Genomic DNA, 19,856 nt, shown 5'->3' with positions numbered 1-19,856 from the left:
CTTTCACATGTATTGGTACCCATTTCCCTCCCCCCCACACCCCCCACCCATCTTGGTTTTCCCCCCTTCCCTATCAAATTTCAAATACCCAAATACAAATAAATTCAATATATCAGATAACAAAGTGAGATACTATAACAATATGACATAGCCAAGGGACAGCAAAGGAGATGAGAGACAACATAGTACATGAAGGACAACAATCATTCATTATATGACTTTTGTTTCAATATCCTGGAGGTCCTTTTCAGCTTCAGAATTTATTATCGTGAAACACACCATAAAGGCTAGGTAATCCCCACAGCATGGTTAAAAATCAAATACTTTCAGGACCCAAAGTATGCAATAAATGTAGAAAAGTCACTATAATTTTTTTAAGTTTAATACAAAATCAAAGTAGGGAAATTTAATTCAGATAATCACATGTTTTAACACTTTATGTTGATTAACTCCTATGAAAATTCCTGACGGAATCCATAATCTTGAACCTTTCTAGGATTAACAGAAACACACACTAGAACCATGTTTTAGTTTTATGTAAACAGTGTTTCCAAGCCAGAAATCAGAAATGAGAAACAGTATCAGTCTAAACAGTTACATATAGACAAAAATATCTAAGAAAAATTAAGTGTAAAGCCTTTAAAATAAAATCAAATTTGCACATTTAAAAATAAATGTTCTTTGGTCAGAAATTTAGATGTATTTGCAAGGATCTGTGGTAAAAATACTGCCAATTTACGTCAGTAGTTCTTAATGAAACTCTACAGGGAATGGATATAAGCCACAATACATTGACTTTACTGCTGTTTTGTCAAACTGATGAATATTTCATAGGAAATATGTACGGACATTGTGATACTGTATTGTATTACACCAATGCTTATGCCAGTAAATGAACTGTCAAGTTATCTTTAGGCTTTGCTCAAAGAAAATATCTTAGTTTTTCTGTAACTTATTAATCAAGGACAAAGTATTTGCCAATTTTGTCGATCAGACATTTCACATGACGCTGTTTACTGATTAAAATGGAAAGAAAGGAATTAGTATCAAATGTTTCTACAGCATGTCTTTAGGTTAAAAAACAAACAAACAACAACTCTGGAAAGGATTGACAAATTACTATTTTCTAGTCATCTACAAAATTCAAATTCAATTTGCATCAAGTGGAAACAAGTAAAATTTTGCACCAATATTTTTAGATGATGCACAATAAATTTCATATTACATAATTTTCTTGGCAGTTACTAGTGAAGTTTAATGTGTATAGTTTACAAAGAATTTTATTTTTTCTTTGTAAAAGTTCCTACGGAACATTACTTCTTCAAGTAACTAAGCATCTACTGCATATTTTTCCCACTATTTGTTTAAACAGCATAAAAATGCTATTTACGTTTCATGATGTGACATTGAAAACCAGGACATTAAAAAGGCCCATGTTGGGAGTTGGGTTGTGGCTCAAAGCATGAAGCCCTGTGTTCTATTCCTCGGTACCACATACTCAGAGAAAGCTAAGTGGCTCAAGTGGCAGAGTGCTAGAAAAAGTGTCTAAGCCCAGGCAGGCGCGGTGGCTCATGTCTGTAATCCTAGCTACTCAGGAGGCTGAGATCTGAGGATCAAGGTTCAAAGCCAGCCCAGGCACAAAGGGACCTGAGACTCTTATCTTCAATTAACCTCTAGAAAACAGGATGTGGGGCTTGGCGGTAGCCTTGAGCTGAAGAGCTCAGGGACGATGCCCAGACCAGACCCCCCCCGCCCCCCCGCACAAAAAAGGCCCATGTAACTATATGATTGATATAAAAGGTATTTCATGTGGGAGACAATTACTTTTGACAGAAATAATAAAGGTTACAGGATTCAGAATTTTACAATTATTTATGAGTTAAAATGCATTATTTAACATGTGTCTGGAACTATAGTAAGTCTCAATTATTAAGTCAGATTGAAATAAAATAGCCATATAAATGTTCATTTCATAGCCCAGGCTACTGCCCTTCTAAATAATTTCACCAGAAAGTAAAGCTCAATGATTTAAAGACATCAAGTCCAAAAATTAGTTTACTAACTGTAAGGTTTTCAAATAGCAGAGGTGATTTGGCTAAGTGTGGCTGAGAGCATATGAATGCTTTAACTTAGAGGAATGATTTCTTCCAATATATTCGTGTTATTTGAGGACTTCCTGCTATATTTGAATAACAAAATGAAACATTAAAACAAATACTATACCATCTATTTCTTTCATTGATGAAACTAAAAGAATTTTTTTAAAAAAGAATTACTTATTTTAAGATACTAAGAATGGTAGGAAAGAATTCAAAAAATTTGATGCAAAATAAAATATTTAGTAACAACTGAAAGTTTAAATAGGTTGCTTGAGAGTAGTAGGAAATTTCTAGAATAAACAGAGCTTCACTTGTAAGAGCTTCATTGTAAGTCAATTTGATGCTGTCTACAGAATGGATGACTGACACTGATATTGTCTAATGATGCTTGTAAAAATGACTGTGTTGGAATCAAAGATTACAATTTGAAAAATATGGGAGCTGGGAGCGTATCCTAGTAGTGGAGGGCTCACTTAGCATGCTCGAAGCCCTGGGCTTGATTGCTTGGTACCATACCCCCTCATACCCCATCCCTCTGCCCCAGACACACACAGAAAAACCCAGAAATCCAGAAGTGGCACTGTGGCTCAAGTGGCAGAGCACAAATCTTGAGGAGAAAGTGTCCAAGGACAGTGTTCAGGCCCTGAATTCAAGACCCAGGACTGGCAAGAAAAAAAAAAACCAACCAAACAACAGCAACAACAACCACCACAAAAACTCCGACAATTTGAGCTCTTACTCCTATTTGTAGTTGAGGGTAAAATAATTCCTTTAACTATATTTGAAAACTTTCTGGTAGTGACTAGATTAAATCAACATGCACAAAAAAAATCATCAAACCATATCAAGCCATATATAAAATAATATAGAGATGGAGATGGGCAAGGATTAAGAAATACAGAGCAAGTCCATCAAGGACAATACCATGGAGTTAAAAAAAATTATCCCAGCCAGGAGTTTAGCCAAGTGGTAGAGTGCTTGCCTAGAATGCACTAAGACCAGGGTTTGATTCCTCGGTACCACATACATAGAAAAAAGCCAGAAGTTGCTGAGGCTCAAGTGGTAGAGTTCTAGCCTTGAGAACAAGCTCAAGGACAAGCTCAAGCCCAGGACTGGCAAAAAACAACAACAACAACAACAAAAACAATAAAAATTATCCCAAAACAATTATGACAATTTCAGTTTTGTAAACTGACTCACTGGAACACTGAATCCAGAAATTATAATCTGGAATCATAAACTGTTCTTGAGAGACACCATTTCTACTAAGTCCCTATCAATTTTTATCACTATGAGATGTTTACTCAAGTAATTAATTTAAATATATTAAGTAGACTACTTGATCTATGTAGAAAAATAAAGAGATTTACATGTAATTTTTACATTAAAGGTTAATTTCATAGGTGATGTAACTGGCTTTACCTCTTCCATCTCACAGCTAAATATCAATTATCACTATTATCTGTAAAGTAAAAACATGATTTTCAAAATATACAACAGAATAGTGACTTTCTGAATTCAGCTGGGTATGTGTGTGTTTGTGTGTGGGAATCTAACATGATAAATTATAACAAAAGATAATTAACATAAAATATCTAAATTTTAAAACAATTCCTCAAAATAAAATTTTATTGTCTTTACCTTTCAATTTCTTTTTCCTGTGGGTTTGGAAGCATTAACTTTGATTTATCATTTTTATCAGCAAAGGCTTTCTGTTCTTCATATGACTTTAGTTTCTCTTTTAACATTAAAATCTAGCAGAGAGAAAATACAAATCAAGTTATTTGTTCCCATGGTACCTGATCACAGCAAACGTGCAGCTAAGAATACAACCAAATAAGCCAGATTTCAATTGTAATAGAAATACACTACATTATTGGATAATTAGTAACAGAGTCCTATAAGTGAAAAACTGAAGAAGTTTAGCATAACAATGTAAACATCAGACATACCTCTGCCTTTTGCTCATTACAGATTTTTACATATTGAGATATATGACTGTTGAGATTAAGAACGTTGCTCTTCAACTGTTAAAAGAGGAAAAAAGGTTGTACCTCATTAATCAAAATTAATTGTATAGAGTCCCTTCTTGAACACTTGTTTGTTAAACATGTCATCTGAAATATGATGTAAAAATCAATGTTATAAATTCTTTAATAAAAAAGTACAAAAAATTAATTCTAATTTTGAGACAATTTTGATCATGTGGCAATCATAGTTTTACTCCTTAAAATCTGTAACAAGAGAACATGCTGTGCATATTAATATTATATGAGATTATGTATCTTTTTTTTTTTTTTTGCCAATCCTGGGTTTGAATTCAGAGCTTTGTGCTCTCAAGGTTTTTGCTCACGGCTAGAGCTCTAACACTTAAGTCATGCCTCCAGTTCTAGTGTTTTGCTATTTAATTGAAAACAAAAGTCTCACACATTCATCTGCCTTGGAGGTTTTGAATTATAATCTTCAGATTCCAGTCTCTCAAGTAGTAAGGATTATTGACATTGAGCCACTGGTTTAAGATCACGTAACTATAACCAGAGCAGTACTGAAATTTGAACTCAAGTTTTGCATTTTTGAGCAGGCACTCTATCACTTGTGTCATGCCCTTAGCTTGTTTTCCTTTAGTTGCTCTTTGAATATGTGCTTAAATTTATGCTGGATTGAGAAATTTCTATTTCTACTTTCTGGGTAGTTGGTCAATAGGTATGCATGATCACATCCTGTTTGTCTGTTCAGATAAGCTCCTGAGTTTTTTCCTGGATTGGCTTTGAACACAGTATTTCTGATCTTAGCCTCTGGAATACCTGAGATTATAGGCATGAGACACTGTGCCTAGCTTCAATTTTTTTTTTTGTGTGTATGTGTTTTAATAAAATGCTTTATAAGTTTGATAGTTAGTTGGTGCTCACTAAAGTACATCATCATCTTCCGTCTGTTAAAGTGACTACTTATTCCAAGGTACCATCCAAATACTACCTGCTGTGATGGGAAAAAACTTGAGGAGAGATGCATTAAAGTATGCAAAAGATTGAATATTATCCATTATAAACAGAATCAGGATGTGCAAAAGCTAAGTCAATGTACAATTAACCACGTAAATAAAGACAGTTTTAGCCCTCAGCAGCCTAACTACTTAATAGAAATAGAACCTTCATTAATACTTCTGCAACAAAAGCAAAGTAAATGTACTTACAGAAGATTTAATATCCTTTGCTCGGTTAGCATACTTAAGAGTGTTATATGTGTCCTCGTAGAATAAAGAAGAAGGACTAACAGCAGCTATCATTATAGTTTGGCAGTTTCCACCAAGAGAATCCTTCAACAAGCGAGTAAGCTTACTATTTCTGTAAGGGACATGCTGATTCTTTTTCTGAAACAAAAATCTTATATCATTTTCCACATTTAAATACAAGCTTGCGGGTGGGGGGTGTGTGTGGGGGGGAGGGAAACGGGTACCAAGACATGTGAAAGGGTATCAATGTATGTGAACCAATGCACCTTCTATCTGGCAAATATCATGTAACCCTTTTACTAATTACAATAAAAAAAAAATAAATAAATACAAGCTTGCTACTACTACTTACTACATGAATAAAAGCCTTGCCTGATTTTATAATTGTAACTGATTATTAATATGTTCCTCAATCTCAAAGGATTATTCAGTTAATATAAGACAAAAATCATATTTAAAAATTGTCTCCATCTAAATATAAACTTTAGAATAAAAACAAACTATAGATATCAGTTTATTAGTTGTTACACCATGTATCCCACTAAAATAACCAACAGAGTTGGGTGTAGTGGCATGTGACTATAATGCCAGCTAGCTCAAAGACTGGTTCAGGAGGCTTACCAGTTTGAGCACAGCCTGAGCAACATAGCAGGACACCGTTACAATAACAAGAGTAACAGCAACAAGAGTGACAAGAGGAGAAACCAGGCATTAGGAATACTTAAAAAAAAAATCTCTCTGCATTGTTTATTTGAAATAGGGAAAGGGAAGGGGGAAAACAAGATGATTGGGAGGGGGTGAAGTGAGAGAAAGGGGGATAAAAACATGAGAAGGGCTATCAAGGTTTGAGAAGTAATGCATCCATTACCTGACGAATGTAACTGTAACCTCTCTATACATTAGCCCAACAATAAAATACAATAAAAAAAAATCTTTGCATTACTTTCAGACTTTTCTGGACACCTAAAGCTATCTGAAAATAAAAACATTATTTCCATCATTTATAAAAACAGGAATTGGACCGGCAATTTGGCCTAGTGGTAAGGGTGCTTGCCTAGCATGCACGAAGACCCGCATTTGATTCCTCGGTACCACATACATAGAAATAGCCCAAAGTTGTGTTGTGGCTCAAGTGGTAGAGTCATAATCTTGAGAGAGCCCAAGGCCAGTCCTAAGGCGCTGAGCTCAAGCTCCAGAACTGGCAAAAAAAAAAAAAAAAAAAAAAGAAAAAGAAAAAAAAGAGAAGGTGAAAGTAAAAATGTATACATGGAAGTATACACACATACACACACACACACACACACACAAATATAATAACGGAATAATAAAAATTCTGCATGTAACAAACTTATTTTACTCTTTAAATACTCTAATTAATATGGATACAAAAATACAGATACCACATATAAAATTACAAGAGTTCTCTTCTTTCTTTTTGGTAATACCAAGGTTGAAACTCAAGGCCTCACTTTCCCTAGGTACACACTATCACTTAGGTTATTCCACAAGCCTCTAGAAATTATAAAAGATTTCTAAAAGGATCTATACTTTCAATGATTTCCTGTACTTAAAGACACAGCTCTAATCACCTTTACAATAAACATTTTAAAATGACATAGCTCTAATTCAAATGAATAAATTGGAAAACTAAGTCACAGAGCTGATCAGATTCCTATTTCCTAGTAATTACGTGCTTCAAATCATAGCAGTCTTCCTCAAACAGTATGAAATGTTTACAAAATCAGTTTTATAATTTATGGTCTGCACACAGTTAAAATGTTAACTACATATAACAAATACTTTGTTTTTGCAAACTTCATATGATTTTAGTCATTCACGGCTTTTTAGAAGACTTTCTAATCATTTTAATATACTGTTTTTTTCATATATTTTTTATTGTAATTAATAGAAGGGTTACATGATATTCGCCAGATAGATGGTGCATTAATTCCCATACATTGTACCCTTTCACATGTCTTGGTCCCCATTTCCCTCCCCCCTACCCCCACTCCTCATCTTGTTTTCCCCCGTTCCCTATCCAATTTCAAATAACCAAATACAAATATATCCGATATATCAAGTAACAAAGTGAGACAGTGTAACAATATGAGATAACCAAGGGGCAGCAAAAGTGATGAGAGATAACATAGGACCTTAATAATATACTGTTTTTTAAATCAAAATATAACAGGGAGTGGGAATGTGGCTTAGTGGTAGAGTGTTTGCTTAGCATTCATACAGTCCTGAGTTTGATTCCTCAATACCACATAAACAGAAAAAGCTGGAAGTGGTGCTGTGGCTCAAATGGTAGAGTGCTACCCTTGAGCAAAAGAAACCTGGGACAGTTCAAGCCCCAGGTCTAGTAAAAACAAAAGTAGAAAAACCCCTACATGAGCTGGGAGTTTTGTCTAATTGTAGAGTGCCTAGCATGTATGAAGACCCGAGTTTGATTCCTCGGTACCACATACATAGAAAAAAACCAGAAGTGGTGCTGTGTCTCAAGTGGTAGAGCTCTAGTCTTGAGAAAGCCCAAAGACAATGCTCAGGCCCTGAGTTCAAGGCCTGAGACAGGCAAAAAGAAAAAAAAAAACAAACAAATAAAACCCCAACACACACACACACACACACACACACACACACACACACACACACACACACACACACATTATGTATGTATAGATGTGTATTTTTTGTATGTGTGTGTGTATATATATATATATATATATATATATATATATATATATATATATATATATATACACACTAGGCTAGAGGCCCACCTCAAGTAGTAAAGCTTCAGCTGAATAAGTGCAAGGCCCTGAGTACAAACCAAACACTAGCTAAAAATGTGATATTCTTAAACTTTGAGTTATAATAGAATCTCAAAAAATTATATATTATCTGTAGAAAATACTGTCAGTATTTCAAAGTCTTTAGCCAATTATGTACATACCTTTGTGTCTGCTAAGGCATTGATGACATTCCCAAGAGCTAAAAGTGACCTATTAATATTTGTGCCTTCCACAAATCGAGTTCCTTTAGCACTGGTAGCACTGGCACGCTCAGACCCGGCCAGGTCAATGAGTGACATCTTAGCCACACGAACATTTTGATTGATGCTTGCTATTTTGTCTTGTTGTCGCAAATAAATCTTCAATTAGAAAATGGAGAAATCAAGGAAGCGATTTAATAAAATGAACAGGGAAGTACACTCCAGAGAACTTGAAATCACAATTACTGGCATTTATGCAATGACCTGAACAATCTATAATCTGGTTGGTATTTTAGAGTACTGAGTAATGGAATTAATTACTGAAGTTGAGATAAATACAAAATCAAATTCTTATATGTGAATGCTACTGTTTGGCTCTAATGTTTCCCAAAGACCCATGTGTTAAAAGGTTGTTCCCCACCTTGGTGATACTAGCAGGAGATGAAAACTTAAAAGGTTGGGGCTAAGTTGGGCTTCATGGTGCAGAATTGTAGTCCCACAAATTTGGGAAACTGAGGCAGGAGGATCACTTGAGCCAAGGTGTTTTTGAGATCAGTTTAGACAACATAGTAAGACCTTGCTTTCCCTCACCACCTGGAAGAAAAGCAACAATAAGGTAGGGCATGGTAGGAGGTCTTTTGGTCACATGTTCCCCTTAAAGGAGTAGGACCCTAGCCCTTTCCTCTTTCATTTAATTTCCTCACTCACAGTCGGAGAAAATAGGTTTTGTTTCTGTACATACTTTCTCCAATGTTCTGCCTCACTACAGGCACAAAAGAAACAAGGGAAATTGATTATAGACCAAAAATTTCTAAAACTGTGAGCCAATATAAGCCGTTTAACTATTGCCTTTTGTATTCTCATACCATACACCCAGAACTCGGATTGGCTGGAGGTGATAGTGGGGCATGCAGATTCTATAAAAAATACTTCTCCTAAGAGGAAATCAAGGTAGTAGCTATAATGTTCTAGTATTTTATCCAAACAAAAGGCTGAATTTGATAGCTGAATCAAACTGAAAGCAAATTTACTGTAATTCCCAAAACTGTTGTAGATCCCTGAGATTATTTCATATTAAAGAGTAAAGGATTATTCCTGTCATTTCACTGTATACTTTAGTCAACTAGTTTAATCTCTTTTGTAGTTTATCTAAAATAATAAACCAGGTGGTAACAGACGAAGAAGGAAAACTATTACTTCATTATGAAATATTATTATTATAGCAAGATCTAATTATTTGAGGGAAATCTAGGTCCCACAAACACTCAGCTCAGGATCACCAATAAATGCTGTTAGTTGTAAGACTAGAAAAGATCACTGAAGTAGTGTTGCACGGAGATTACTTGATAGCGTCAATGCCTTGGTTTTTTTGTTTTGGTCAGTGGTGAGGCTTGAACTCTAGGCCTGGACACTGCCCATGAGCTCTTCAGCTCAAGGCTAATGCCCTACCCCTTGAGCCACAGTACCACTAGCTTCAATACCTTGGGTATAAAAGCTATCAACTGTAACAATTTCTTTCTTATACAATGAATTTCATATATTACGACCCATAGTGAAAATTTTATATAATCTCTTGGAGGGAAACACACTAGATTTATAAGCAATAAAACATTAACTTTTATTTGGCTCTTTTTGGACTTCTAAAAAAAGTCAATTAGTATTTTTCTCCATTAACTGGTTCTATAAATCTAGAACTACAGAGTAAAATCTATGAATTTTAAATTAATCACTAGAAAGATTATTTTCACAAATTTATACAATAATAAACTTGGCTTCAGTTATCTTAAATTTTAATTCCAGAGTGATAGTTTAAGGGCTTGTTACCTGAAAAACAGCATGAGAACGAGAAGATGCAGCATTTGTATCAGTGGGATGCTGTGTCCTGTTTTTGTTTCCACTATCCAATAACTGTAAAATTTCCTCTGAGGATTTGGGCTATAGATGTTTATGTAAAAGAGAAATGCACAAATTAGAAATCTACTCAATGTTTTTCAACAAGCGCTTATTTTTCTTTGTGATTCCAGGGATGGAACATGGGGCTTCAATTATGCTAGGCCAGCATGATGAGATACACATCCCTGGCCCTTTAATAAATTTCAACAAATAAGACCTTCAAAACAAAAATGTAAAAAAAGAAAAGAAAATGTATTCTATAATTTTAATCCTAATAAATGTAGACTGTGTACCACTTGCTTGCACTTGGCATTATATAAGGAATAAAAGATAAAAATCTAGTCTTTTGAGTAGATAAAAATATAAATTTAGGAGACTAATATATGAAATCGAATGCCTTATCAGATCTCTCGTTTCTACAGAAAACAAAACAAGGCAAAAGATACACTTTAATCATTTTTACCTCCTATTTCTTTATCAAATGGCTAGTGGCCATTGCTAAACACAGTATTCTATTAGAAACAGAAGATGTTTATAAACATACCTGGTGTAAAGTCAGACCCTGAACAACAACTCCTTTTTGGGAGTCTTCCCGGACAGCCAGTGGTCCTGAATTTACTAAAAGATCACGTATCTGTTCATTGTATACCTTCAAGTAAAAAGAATAACTTCATAATCTATGTCAAAATAACGATTACATCACACATATGACCAACTAAAAGGATGTTAGACTTTCATTTTAAAGATAAGCAACTGTTCATTTTTATGCTTCTCATCCCCTTTTCTTACATTGCCATTTTTCTACTATTTTGGAAAAACAAGAGATCACCTATATTTAGAATTGAAAATTAAAATTGGAGTCATTTAAATTTTATTCTGCAATTCCTAACTTGATATTGATGATAAAAAACAAAACAAAACATTAAGCTGCCTGGATTGCTTCTCCTTATTTTCTGAAATATATTAATTTTAGAGAAGAAAGAAAGCATATGCTCAGGAACAGATGTTTTTTGTCTTCCTTTGAACACATGAAGTATAACATAATTATTTAAGAGTTCCCTCATTTCAAAGACAGGGCATCTAGGACCTCCTAAGTGATTTGTCTATCCAGACTAGGGTCTGGATACCCTGTCTATACTGGGACATGGATTACAAATCTTAATTTTCTTTATTGTGGTTCTGGATTGAATTTGGGCCTTGGCACTTGTTAGCCAGAGTTCTACTACTTGAGTCCTTTTGGTTTTTAGTTCGTTTTTCAGTTAGGGTTTCATTGTGCTTGTCTGACTGGGCTGCCCTCTAACCATGATTCTCATTTCTTTGCTGCCATTACAGACATGAAATATCATGCCTACCAACATCTCCATTTTCTATTGTTGCGACATTAAAAAGTAATTTTTATAAATAATACATACAGCAAAATTTACTTGATTTTATGAATTAAAGGAAAAAAGTTTAATACTTGCCAACCAAATGACAGTTACATCTATTACTGATAAGATTTAGGAAAAAAAAATACCCATATAAAAGTCTTTTGCCCGTAAACCTAGCTACTCAAGAGGACTGAACTTCTTGAGACTCAAAAAAGCTGGAAGTGGTACTGTGACTCAAGTGATACAGTGCTGGCCATGTGCTTGGGACAGTGCTAAGGTGCTAAGTTCAAAACAGGCAAAACATACACACATACACACATACATACATACATACATACATACATACATACATACATACTAAAATCTTTAAGGGTTAATGACATGGCTTAGTGACAGAGTGCTTGCTAATCTATGTGAGCAGCTGAGTTTAATTCTCACACTACATGAAAGATTGCCTATATATCTATATCTCTATATATACATGTATAACACATACATGACTAAATATGCTATTATTTCCTCCCATATGCTGATAACCCATAATGAAAATTCTTTGCTGAGGTAATTATCCACAATTAAGCTAGAGTTATGGCTCCAGTGGTGTAGTACCTGCTAGCAAAGGCAAGGCCCTGAGTACAAACTCCAGTACAAGGAAAAACAAACAAACAAAAAAGTATATTTTCCCACACTAAAGACATCCTATTATCTCCAATGAAGGATATATTTATTAAAATACACGATTTTCTTAGTTATAAAATGATATAAAGAGACAATTATCATATTTTTTTTTTCTGCCAATTCTGGGCTTGAACTCAAGGCCTGAGGACTGTCCTTGAGCTTTTCCTCAATGCTCGCACTCTACCTCTTGGGCCACAGCACCACTACCAGCTTTTCTATGTATGTGGTACCAAGAAATCAAACCTGGGTCTTCATGCATGCTAGTCAAGCACTCTACCACGAAGCCAGATTCCTGGCTAATATTTTAATTCTTATTGCTGATGGATAACAGCTACTTTTCTATTTGCTTCTTTTAATCCATTTCCATCATATTAAACAATGATTTCTGTCCAGTTTATCTGTGCACAAGACTCAACTGGGAGCTTGTAACAGGCAAAGACCGACACCTTGGCCACAGTGTAGGCCAATTAAATAAAAATATTTTATGGATAAAATGTGACAATATGAATGTTTAAATACTCCAAAGGCAATTCTGGTGCATAGCTTGAATAAAATGCCATATTGGGTACTGTTTTATAAAAACAAAGAAAATAAAAGAAGGGAGGAAGGAAAGAATGAGAGAGAAAAAGATCAAGACAAGAAGGGGAAAGGAAAGGGGGACTAGAGGGGAGGGGAAGAAAAAAGGGTCATAAAAGAAGGAAACAAACAAAAATGAAGCACCTAAACAGAAAAAAAATTATTACTTACCCATGAATTTTATTTTTTCTAATGAGTTTTACATTTGTAAGTTTTATAGTATAATGAGGAAAGTTCTAAGTTCTATAATATATATGAATTTTATCAATCTTTGTAAGAATAGTCAGTGGGGATCAATTTCCAGATGTTAATGAGAAAAGTTTTCTGACACCAGGAATAAGTGTCTATTAACACTGTGTGTGAAAGTAGGAATTTGTTTCTGTACTAGTTTCTAAAACATGATCTAAATGTAAAGTTAGTTTGCCATTTAGTTACTATTTACAAAACATCAGAAATTATTAAATAGGAGTTTTTTTTCAAAGAATGGTGACAATTTGACAAAATGACACAATAAACCATATGAATGTGTCTCAACTGGACAAATCTTGCAAAAATTTTACCACACTAAAATAATCATAGAAAAGATTACCATCAATTGATCTAAAAACAAAAAGACAGAAAATGAATGTTCTTTCTAGAAGAATATTCTAGAAGAATAACCCTAGAAATAATGATAGGTTTCAAAACTTGTCATCATCTATCACCATCATTATAATTGACTCAGTTATCTATCATCAGTGAATGTCAATACTAATGATGAAGAGTTTGAGAAGAGGATATTTACATCATCTCCCTATAAGGTACTCATTAATTATAAAAGACAAGATAGTACCTTTTTAGAGCAAACTTGCAGATACCAGCATAAATGAAATTCATTGAAATTAAAATTGCCAGTAATAGGACCAAGCAACCACATAAGCTTCTTGATATGAGGGGATAAAACATCATTTCTATGGTATTTCAGTCAGTATGTAATCTGTATCTGACACACATAAATAGAGGATTCTAAAAGAAATGTAAAAAAAGGACAATATAAAACATGACATAGATTTTTGTCTCATAGTAAAGGCCATTAATAGAAATAGGGAAATCTTATCTATTTCCTGATTTTAGTAACTATTTGGTAGTTATGAAAATCACTCATTTTTGTAACTTAAATAGCTCCAAAAATATAAATACATAGACACAATAGAAATGTTAAAAGATGGAGCTTGTGAATGAAGAGTTTCTCAAAGTTCTTCCTATTATTCTTACAATTTAAAAGAAAGAAAGACGTACAAAAAATATTCAAGATCAGCTACTTCAATAATTTGACACATTCATGACAAGATTACTGTATAAATAATTGGAATGATCTAGGTAACTAAAAACTCTCTCAGAAGGTTAAGGAAGAACGTGTGTGTTTATGTGTGTGAAGGGGGATATTGCCAACTTACCTCTAGATAAGAAACTGCAGTACTACATATTTTTTCTTCCTTAATCTCATCCATGGACTTGTAAAGGTCTAACATTGTCAAGTACATTACTCCAGGCTCAGCAGGTGATCCTAGCATTGTGTGGGTCTTCCCAGCTCCAGTGGCACCATATGCAAGTACTGAGGTTTTATGAAAAGATATAAAGGAATCAATGCTTCTCATTGTAACATAACATTACTCTATCTACTGTCTATTGGATAGATAATTCTATTTGAATATCCTGAATAGTGACTTTAAACCCAGTAGAAACCCTGTGTTCTTACTTGAGCACCAATGCCATTTTCTTGTTTCTTCTTTGATAATAAGCAATGTATAATTATTCATTCTCTCCCTAAAGCATATGTTACACATCCATATCCCTCTAGTTTATCATGTATTATATTGTATTCCAAATGTGAGCTTCACCAAGGTATGATGGCAACACAGCCTTCTGTGCCTCAGCAAATCACTTGACACAAGAGTAATACAAGTTGAATAAATGAACTGCACATAGAAGCCATTTATAAAATTCTCTCATATAATCTATTCTTAGATTTACAAATAACTAATGTCTAATATACAGATACAGTATTAAATTTTCTTAATATTACTATTTGGTAAAATCTTTTTTAGTAAATGAATTAAATTCATCATGTTTTGCTTTGTTTGATTTTTTTTGTTTATTTGTTTTTGCCAGTCCTGGGCTTGATCTCAGGGCCTGAGCACTGTCCTTGGACTTTCTCAAGGATAGAGTTCTACCACTTGAACCTGAGCATCACTTCCACCTTTTTTCTATGTTTGTGGTACCGAGGAATTGAACTCGGGTCTTTGTGCATGGTAGGCAAGCACTCTATCACTAGGCCAAACTCCCGGCCCTGCTTTGTTTGATTTTATGTAAGTTCATGTGAAAATGTTTTGAGATAGCTGAATGATTTAGCAATGACAGAGAACTATTTTTTTGGAGTTAAGAAAATCAAAAACTTCTGAGATAAAATGAACTAGAACAAAGAAAGAATATCTGGTTAGAAATGAAAATCATGTCCTAATCAATAAATCATATTCCTTTCTTATTTTGATCAACAGGGCAAGTATTCTGAGATAAAACTGAATGAGTAACACCAGATGGTATATTGAAAATGAACCATGTAACTTGTAGGTGGGGATGGCAGGGAAAAAATTTCATACAGAGAGAAATGGTAAGATGGTCCAAAATGAAATGTAGGGGTTGGGAGAGTAGCCTAGTGGTAGAGTGCTTGCCTAGTATGCACAAAGCTCTCCATTCGGTTCCTTGGTATCACGTATACATAGAAAGCCAGAAGTGGTGCCAAGGCTCAAGCAGTAGAGAGCTAGCTTTGAGCAAAAGCAAAAATAAGAAAGCTCAAGGGCAGTGCCTAGGTCCTGAGTTCAAACCCCAGCACCGGAAAAAAAAGAAAAAAGAAAAAAGAAATATATTCTTTACCTGACTTATGTAACTGCAACCCCCCATGCATCAACTTTGTAATAATAAAAATATTAAAAGAAAAATATATTAAAAAATCAGTAATAATAAACATTTTACAATCATAAAGCATATTGTAGAAATGTCATAAAAGGACTGATGATTATAAAAATAAGATGTAAACAATAATGTTTGGACTGAAGCCAGATGGAAAAATATACCAAATGAAAAAAATTACCTGTGCAGTTGTATCCATTCAAAAAACTACGAAGAATTGGCTTGGTGGTATGTTCAAAAACATCCATCTGAGTTGAATTTTCATCAAAAACAGTATCAAATACAAATTTAAGATCTTTATTTTGCCTCTTTGTAACATCAAAATTTGTAACTCTCTTTCTATGGAAAAAACTGACTTCTTCTTGTTTGGGATCAAAAACCAGAATACGTTTATCCACAACATGGACCACTTTATGGCATCCAACTGCTTTTTCTTTTGTGTTCTCAGGGCGTACACGAACGACGACTTTCATTTGATGACATAAGTCTTCTTCATTAACAGACATTGTCGATCAACTTGATTTCTTGTTACAGAAATGCTTGCTATGTCTCTGAAATTAAAAAGGGAAATAATATTTTAATATTATTTCGACTTCTATCTTGCAAGTAGTATTCATTCAAAAAAGGTGTTAATTTTCTTCCACAATCTAGTGTCACTTAGTAAATATGGAAAATATATATACCTGGATATCTATCTATCTATCTATCTATCTATCTATCTATCTATCTATCTGGTGTGTGTGTGTCCATTCATATGTGCCTGCTCTGTGATCTTAGTAAGGCTTCCTTTATGGTGGGGATGAAAGGTACATGTTATGAGGCCTAGATTTTTATTGGTTGAGTTAAAGGGGTCTCATGAATGGTTTGCCTTAAACTTTGATCTTCCTGCTTGCCAAGTTGTTAAAATGACAGCATGAGCCACAGCACCTGGGAGTCTCTTAAAATTTTTTTATTTATGGCAGAAATGGGGTTTAAACCCAGGGTCTTGCACTTGCACCATTTTTTTTTTTTTGGTTATTTGTTCAAATGATGTCTTATTCTTTTTACCAGTGCAACCTTAGGAGAGAACTCTACTTATTTCCAAGCTGGGATTACAGACCTGCACTACCACGCCAAAATCAAACATTTTAAAGTTGCTATGGGTGGAATTTCACTGTTTTCATCACAGAGAGCTAAACTTGTGAGGTATAAGTAATTAGCCAAATTAGCTCATTCAACATTATATAGATAAGAAATGTCCCTTTTCATAAAAACATCCAGTTTAGTGTATTTTGAGGGAACACTGAAATATAACTGATAATTTCCCCTATACTCATCACATATCATGCAATAGCTATCCTTAGCAGGTATGTTTTTAAAACTGTATTTTATTGTTGGGATAATGTATAGAGGGGTTACAGTTATATTCATCAGTGAGCACATTATTTCTCACAGAATGATACCCCTTTTCATGTTTTTGTCCCCCTTTTCTTCTCCCCTTCCCATCCCAGTCATCTTGATTTACCCCTTCCCTTGCGTATTTTAAATAATGAATGTATATACAGTATACCAGGTAACAAAGTCAGATGTAGTCACCACATGAGATTAACCATAAGTGGAAAAAAAGAGAAAAGAAATAACTTCACACAGTACATTAGGAACAACAATCACAAAGACAAACCTCTTGTTTAGTCTTAAACAAATCCTCAAAGAAACAACCATCTCATTAAAAAGCCAAAGACTTAAAGAGAGCAGACTTAAAGAGAGACTTCTCTGAAGAGGAAATAAAAATGGCCTACAGACTCATGAAGAAATGCTCAACATCCCTGGCATAAAAGAAATGCAAATGAAAACAACTCTGGCCTTTATCAGGAAATCTAATAACAACAGATGTTGGCAGGGTTGTGGTCAGGAGGGATAGCTACTATACTGTTGATGGGAGTATAAACTCATTCAACCATTCTGGAAAGCAGTATGGCAGTTCCTCAAAAGACTAAAACATAAAGCTCCCATATGACGCTGCACTCCCAGTCCTGGGCATTTACCCAAATGTCTAGAAACAAGGACATACTAAAGCCACTAGCACACCGATGTTCATTGAAGCATTATTTACCATAGCTAATATATGGAACCAACCCAAATACCCCTCAGTAGATGAATGGACCAAGAAGATGTGGTACTTATACACAATGGAATTCTATGCTCCTGTCAGAAAGAATGACATTGCCCCTTTTGTAAGGAAATGGAAAGACTTGGGAAAAAAAAATCATATTAAGCAGGTAAGTTTTAAAGAATCCTTGAATTGGGCTCTTTGGGCCATATTTATATATATACACATATGTACAAATTTTTATACGTATATATACACAAGGATATATTTCTTGATTAAAGTATGAGATTTCTTAAAGTAGGACCCGTGGTGAACCAACCTTTGACAATATTCATTTAGGAAAATGAATATTAGGAAGATGAAACATGTCTAAAGTTCACATTAAAGGTGGGAGGTCGTCAAAAGATTGAAGAGTAGCTAGGCGTGGGTAGCTCACACCTGTAATCCTAGCTACTCAGAAGGCTGAGATCTGAGAATCAAGGTTCAATGTCAGCCCCGGCACTGAAGACCAAGAGACTCTTACCTCCAATTAACCGCTAGAAAACTGGAAGTGGATCTGTGGCTCCAGGGTTAGGGTGGTAGCCTTGAGCTGAAGAGCTCAGGGACAGTGCCCAGGCCCAGAGTTCAAGCCCTATGACTGAGAAAAGCAAAAAACAAAAAAACCCAAAAACAACAAAAAAAGAAAAAACTTAGATGAGTAAGAAGGATGACAATATAGTCAAAGTAGTTGATGTAGGGGGCAGGGAAATGGGTACCAAGACATGTGAAAGGGTATCAATGTATGTGAATTAATGCACCTTCTATCTGGCAAATATCATGTAACCCTTTTACTAATTACAATAAAAAAATAAAATAAAATTTAAAAAAAGATGAAAAAAAAAGAAAAAAAATAGTTGATGTACACGTGTGAAATGGAGCAAGGAAACTTGCTTTGAATTGTTTGGAAAGGGAGAGGAGAAGGAGGGAAAATGAAGGAGGGGGTGACTGACCAAGATGCACTGTTTATAAAACAGACATGTTAAAAGGAAATTCCTTGTACAACTGATGCTAATTTTTAAAAAGGAAGTAAGGCAGTTTAATTATGGGTGTACTGTGAATTGTACTTTCTGAAGGACAGAATGTCTAAAAAGACACTGGAATGATGTATGATGTTCTAGCTAGAATGAGCCAAGTAGAAGGGGGAGGGTAAAATAATTTGGATTATAGTCATAATAATAATAATAAAAAAGGACTGGTTAAGTAACAATATGATTATGTTTACTGCTATGTAGAAATGTAATATAAGGATTAGAGATTAACCCACTGATATGATATATTCAACATACTATCTGCTTAGATGCAGGCATGAGCAGCAAAGTGGCTCAGATTTTGTATCCAATCTTAAAGTAGACAATATTTCCAGATAGGTAAATATGGGCTATAAAGGATGAAAAGAGTAATAGAAAACTAATTAATTAATTAAGTTTTTGGCTCGAGTTGAGATAGCCATTAAAGTGAGATGAAAAAATATTGAGGGATGGGGCCGGGAATTTGGCCTAGTGGTAGAGTGCTTGCCTAGCATGCAGGAAGACCTGGGTTTGATTCCTCGGTACCAGATAGAAATGTAAAGGCAGAGAGAAGCCAAGTCAAGAAAATAAAGGTTATCCTTACCATCTAACTGAAGTTTTAAGACTTAAAAACTTTTAAAGTTTTGAAAACTTTTTTTTTTTTTTCTAATGGTTGGTCGTGGGGCTTGAATCCCAAACTCTGGGCCTGGGCACTGTCCCTCAGCTCTTTAGCTCAAGGCTACAGCCCTACCCCTCGAGTCACAGCACCACTTCTAAAGTTTTGAAAACGTTTGAAAGTCTTAAAATATGTAGGAGAATGACTATGACACTTTTAACACAGCAAGTTTGAACACAATTCTCAAATATACAATTAACAAATAAATTGAGCGCATACATAAAATCCAAACGCAATTTACTCATGGAGAGGCAAC

The 19,856-nt window shown here is 34.5% G+C and overlaps 1 protein-coding gene across 2 annotated transcripts in view; it reads right to left on the bottom strand.

Annotated features, from left to right (window-relative positions):
* The window catches only part of Kif18a (kinesin family member 18A), a 60,425-nt gene that overhangs the window by 35,948 nt on the left and 4,621 nt on the right, over positions 1-19,856 (bottom strand). For both annotated transcript variants that reach the window (XM_090347961.1, XM_090347962.1), the window contains 8 exons: positions 15,971-16,340; positions 14,277-14,434; positions 10,761-10,865; positions 10,148-10,258; positions 8,285-8,482; positions 5,293-5,469; positions 4,052-4,126; positions 3,741-3,853 (listed from right to left, as the gene is read on the bottom strand). In XM_090347961.1, coding sequence (XP_090204087.1) covers positions 3,741-3,853; positions 4,052-4,126; positions 5,293-5,469; positions 8,285-8,482; positions 10,148-10,258; positions 10,761-10,865; positions 14,277-14,434; positions 15,971-16,295 — 1,262 coding nt within the window. In that variant the 5' untranslated portion in view covers positions 16,296-16,340. The remainder of the gene's footprint in view (positions 1-3,740; positions 3,854-4,051; positions 4,127-5,292; positions 5,470-8,284; positions 8,483-10,147; positions 10,259-10,760; positions 10,866-14,276; positions 14,435-15,970; positions 16,341-19,856) is intronic.

The sequence above is a fragment of the Megascapheus bottae genome, chromosome 16, assembly GCF_031878675.1.
Source record: "Megascapheus bottae isolate mThoBot1 chromosome 16, mThoBot2.hap1, whole genome shotgun sequence".
Taxonomy (NCBI): domain Eukaryota; kingdom Metazoa; phylum Chordata; class Mammalia; order Rodentia; family Geomyidae; genus Megascapheus; species Megascapheus bottae.
The sequence above is the reverse complement of the archived record's forward strand: the minus strand, read 5'-3'. Positions and strand labels throughout refer to the sequence as shown.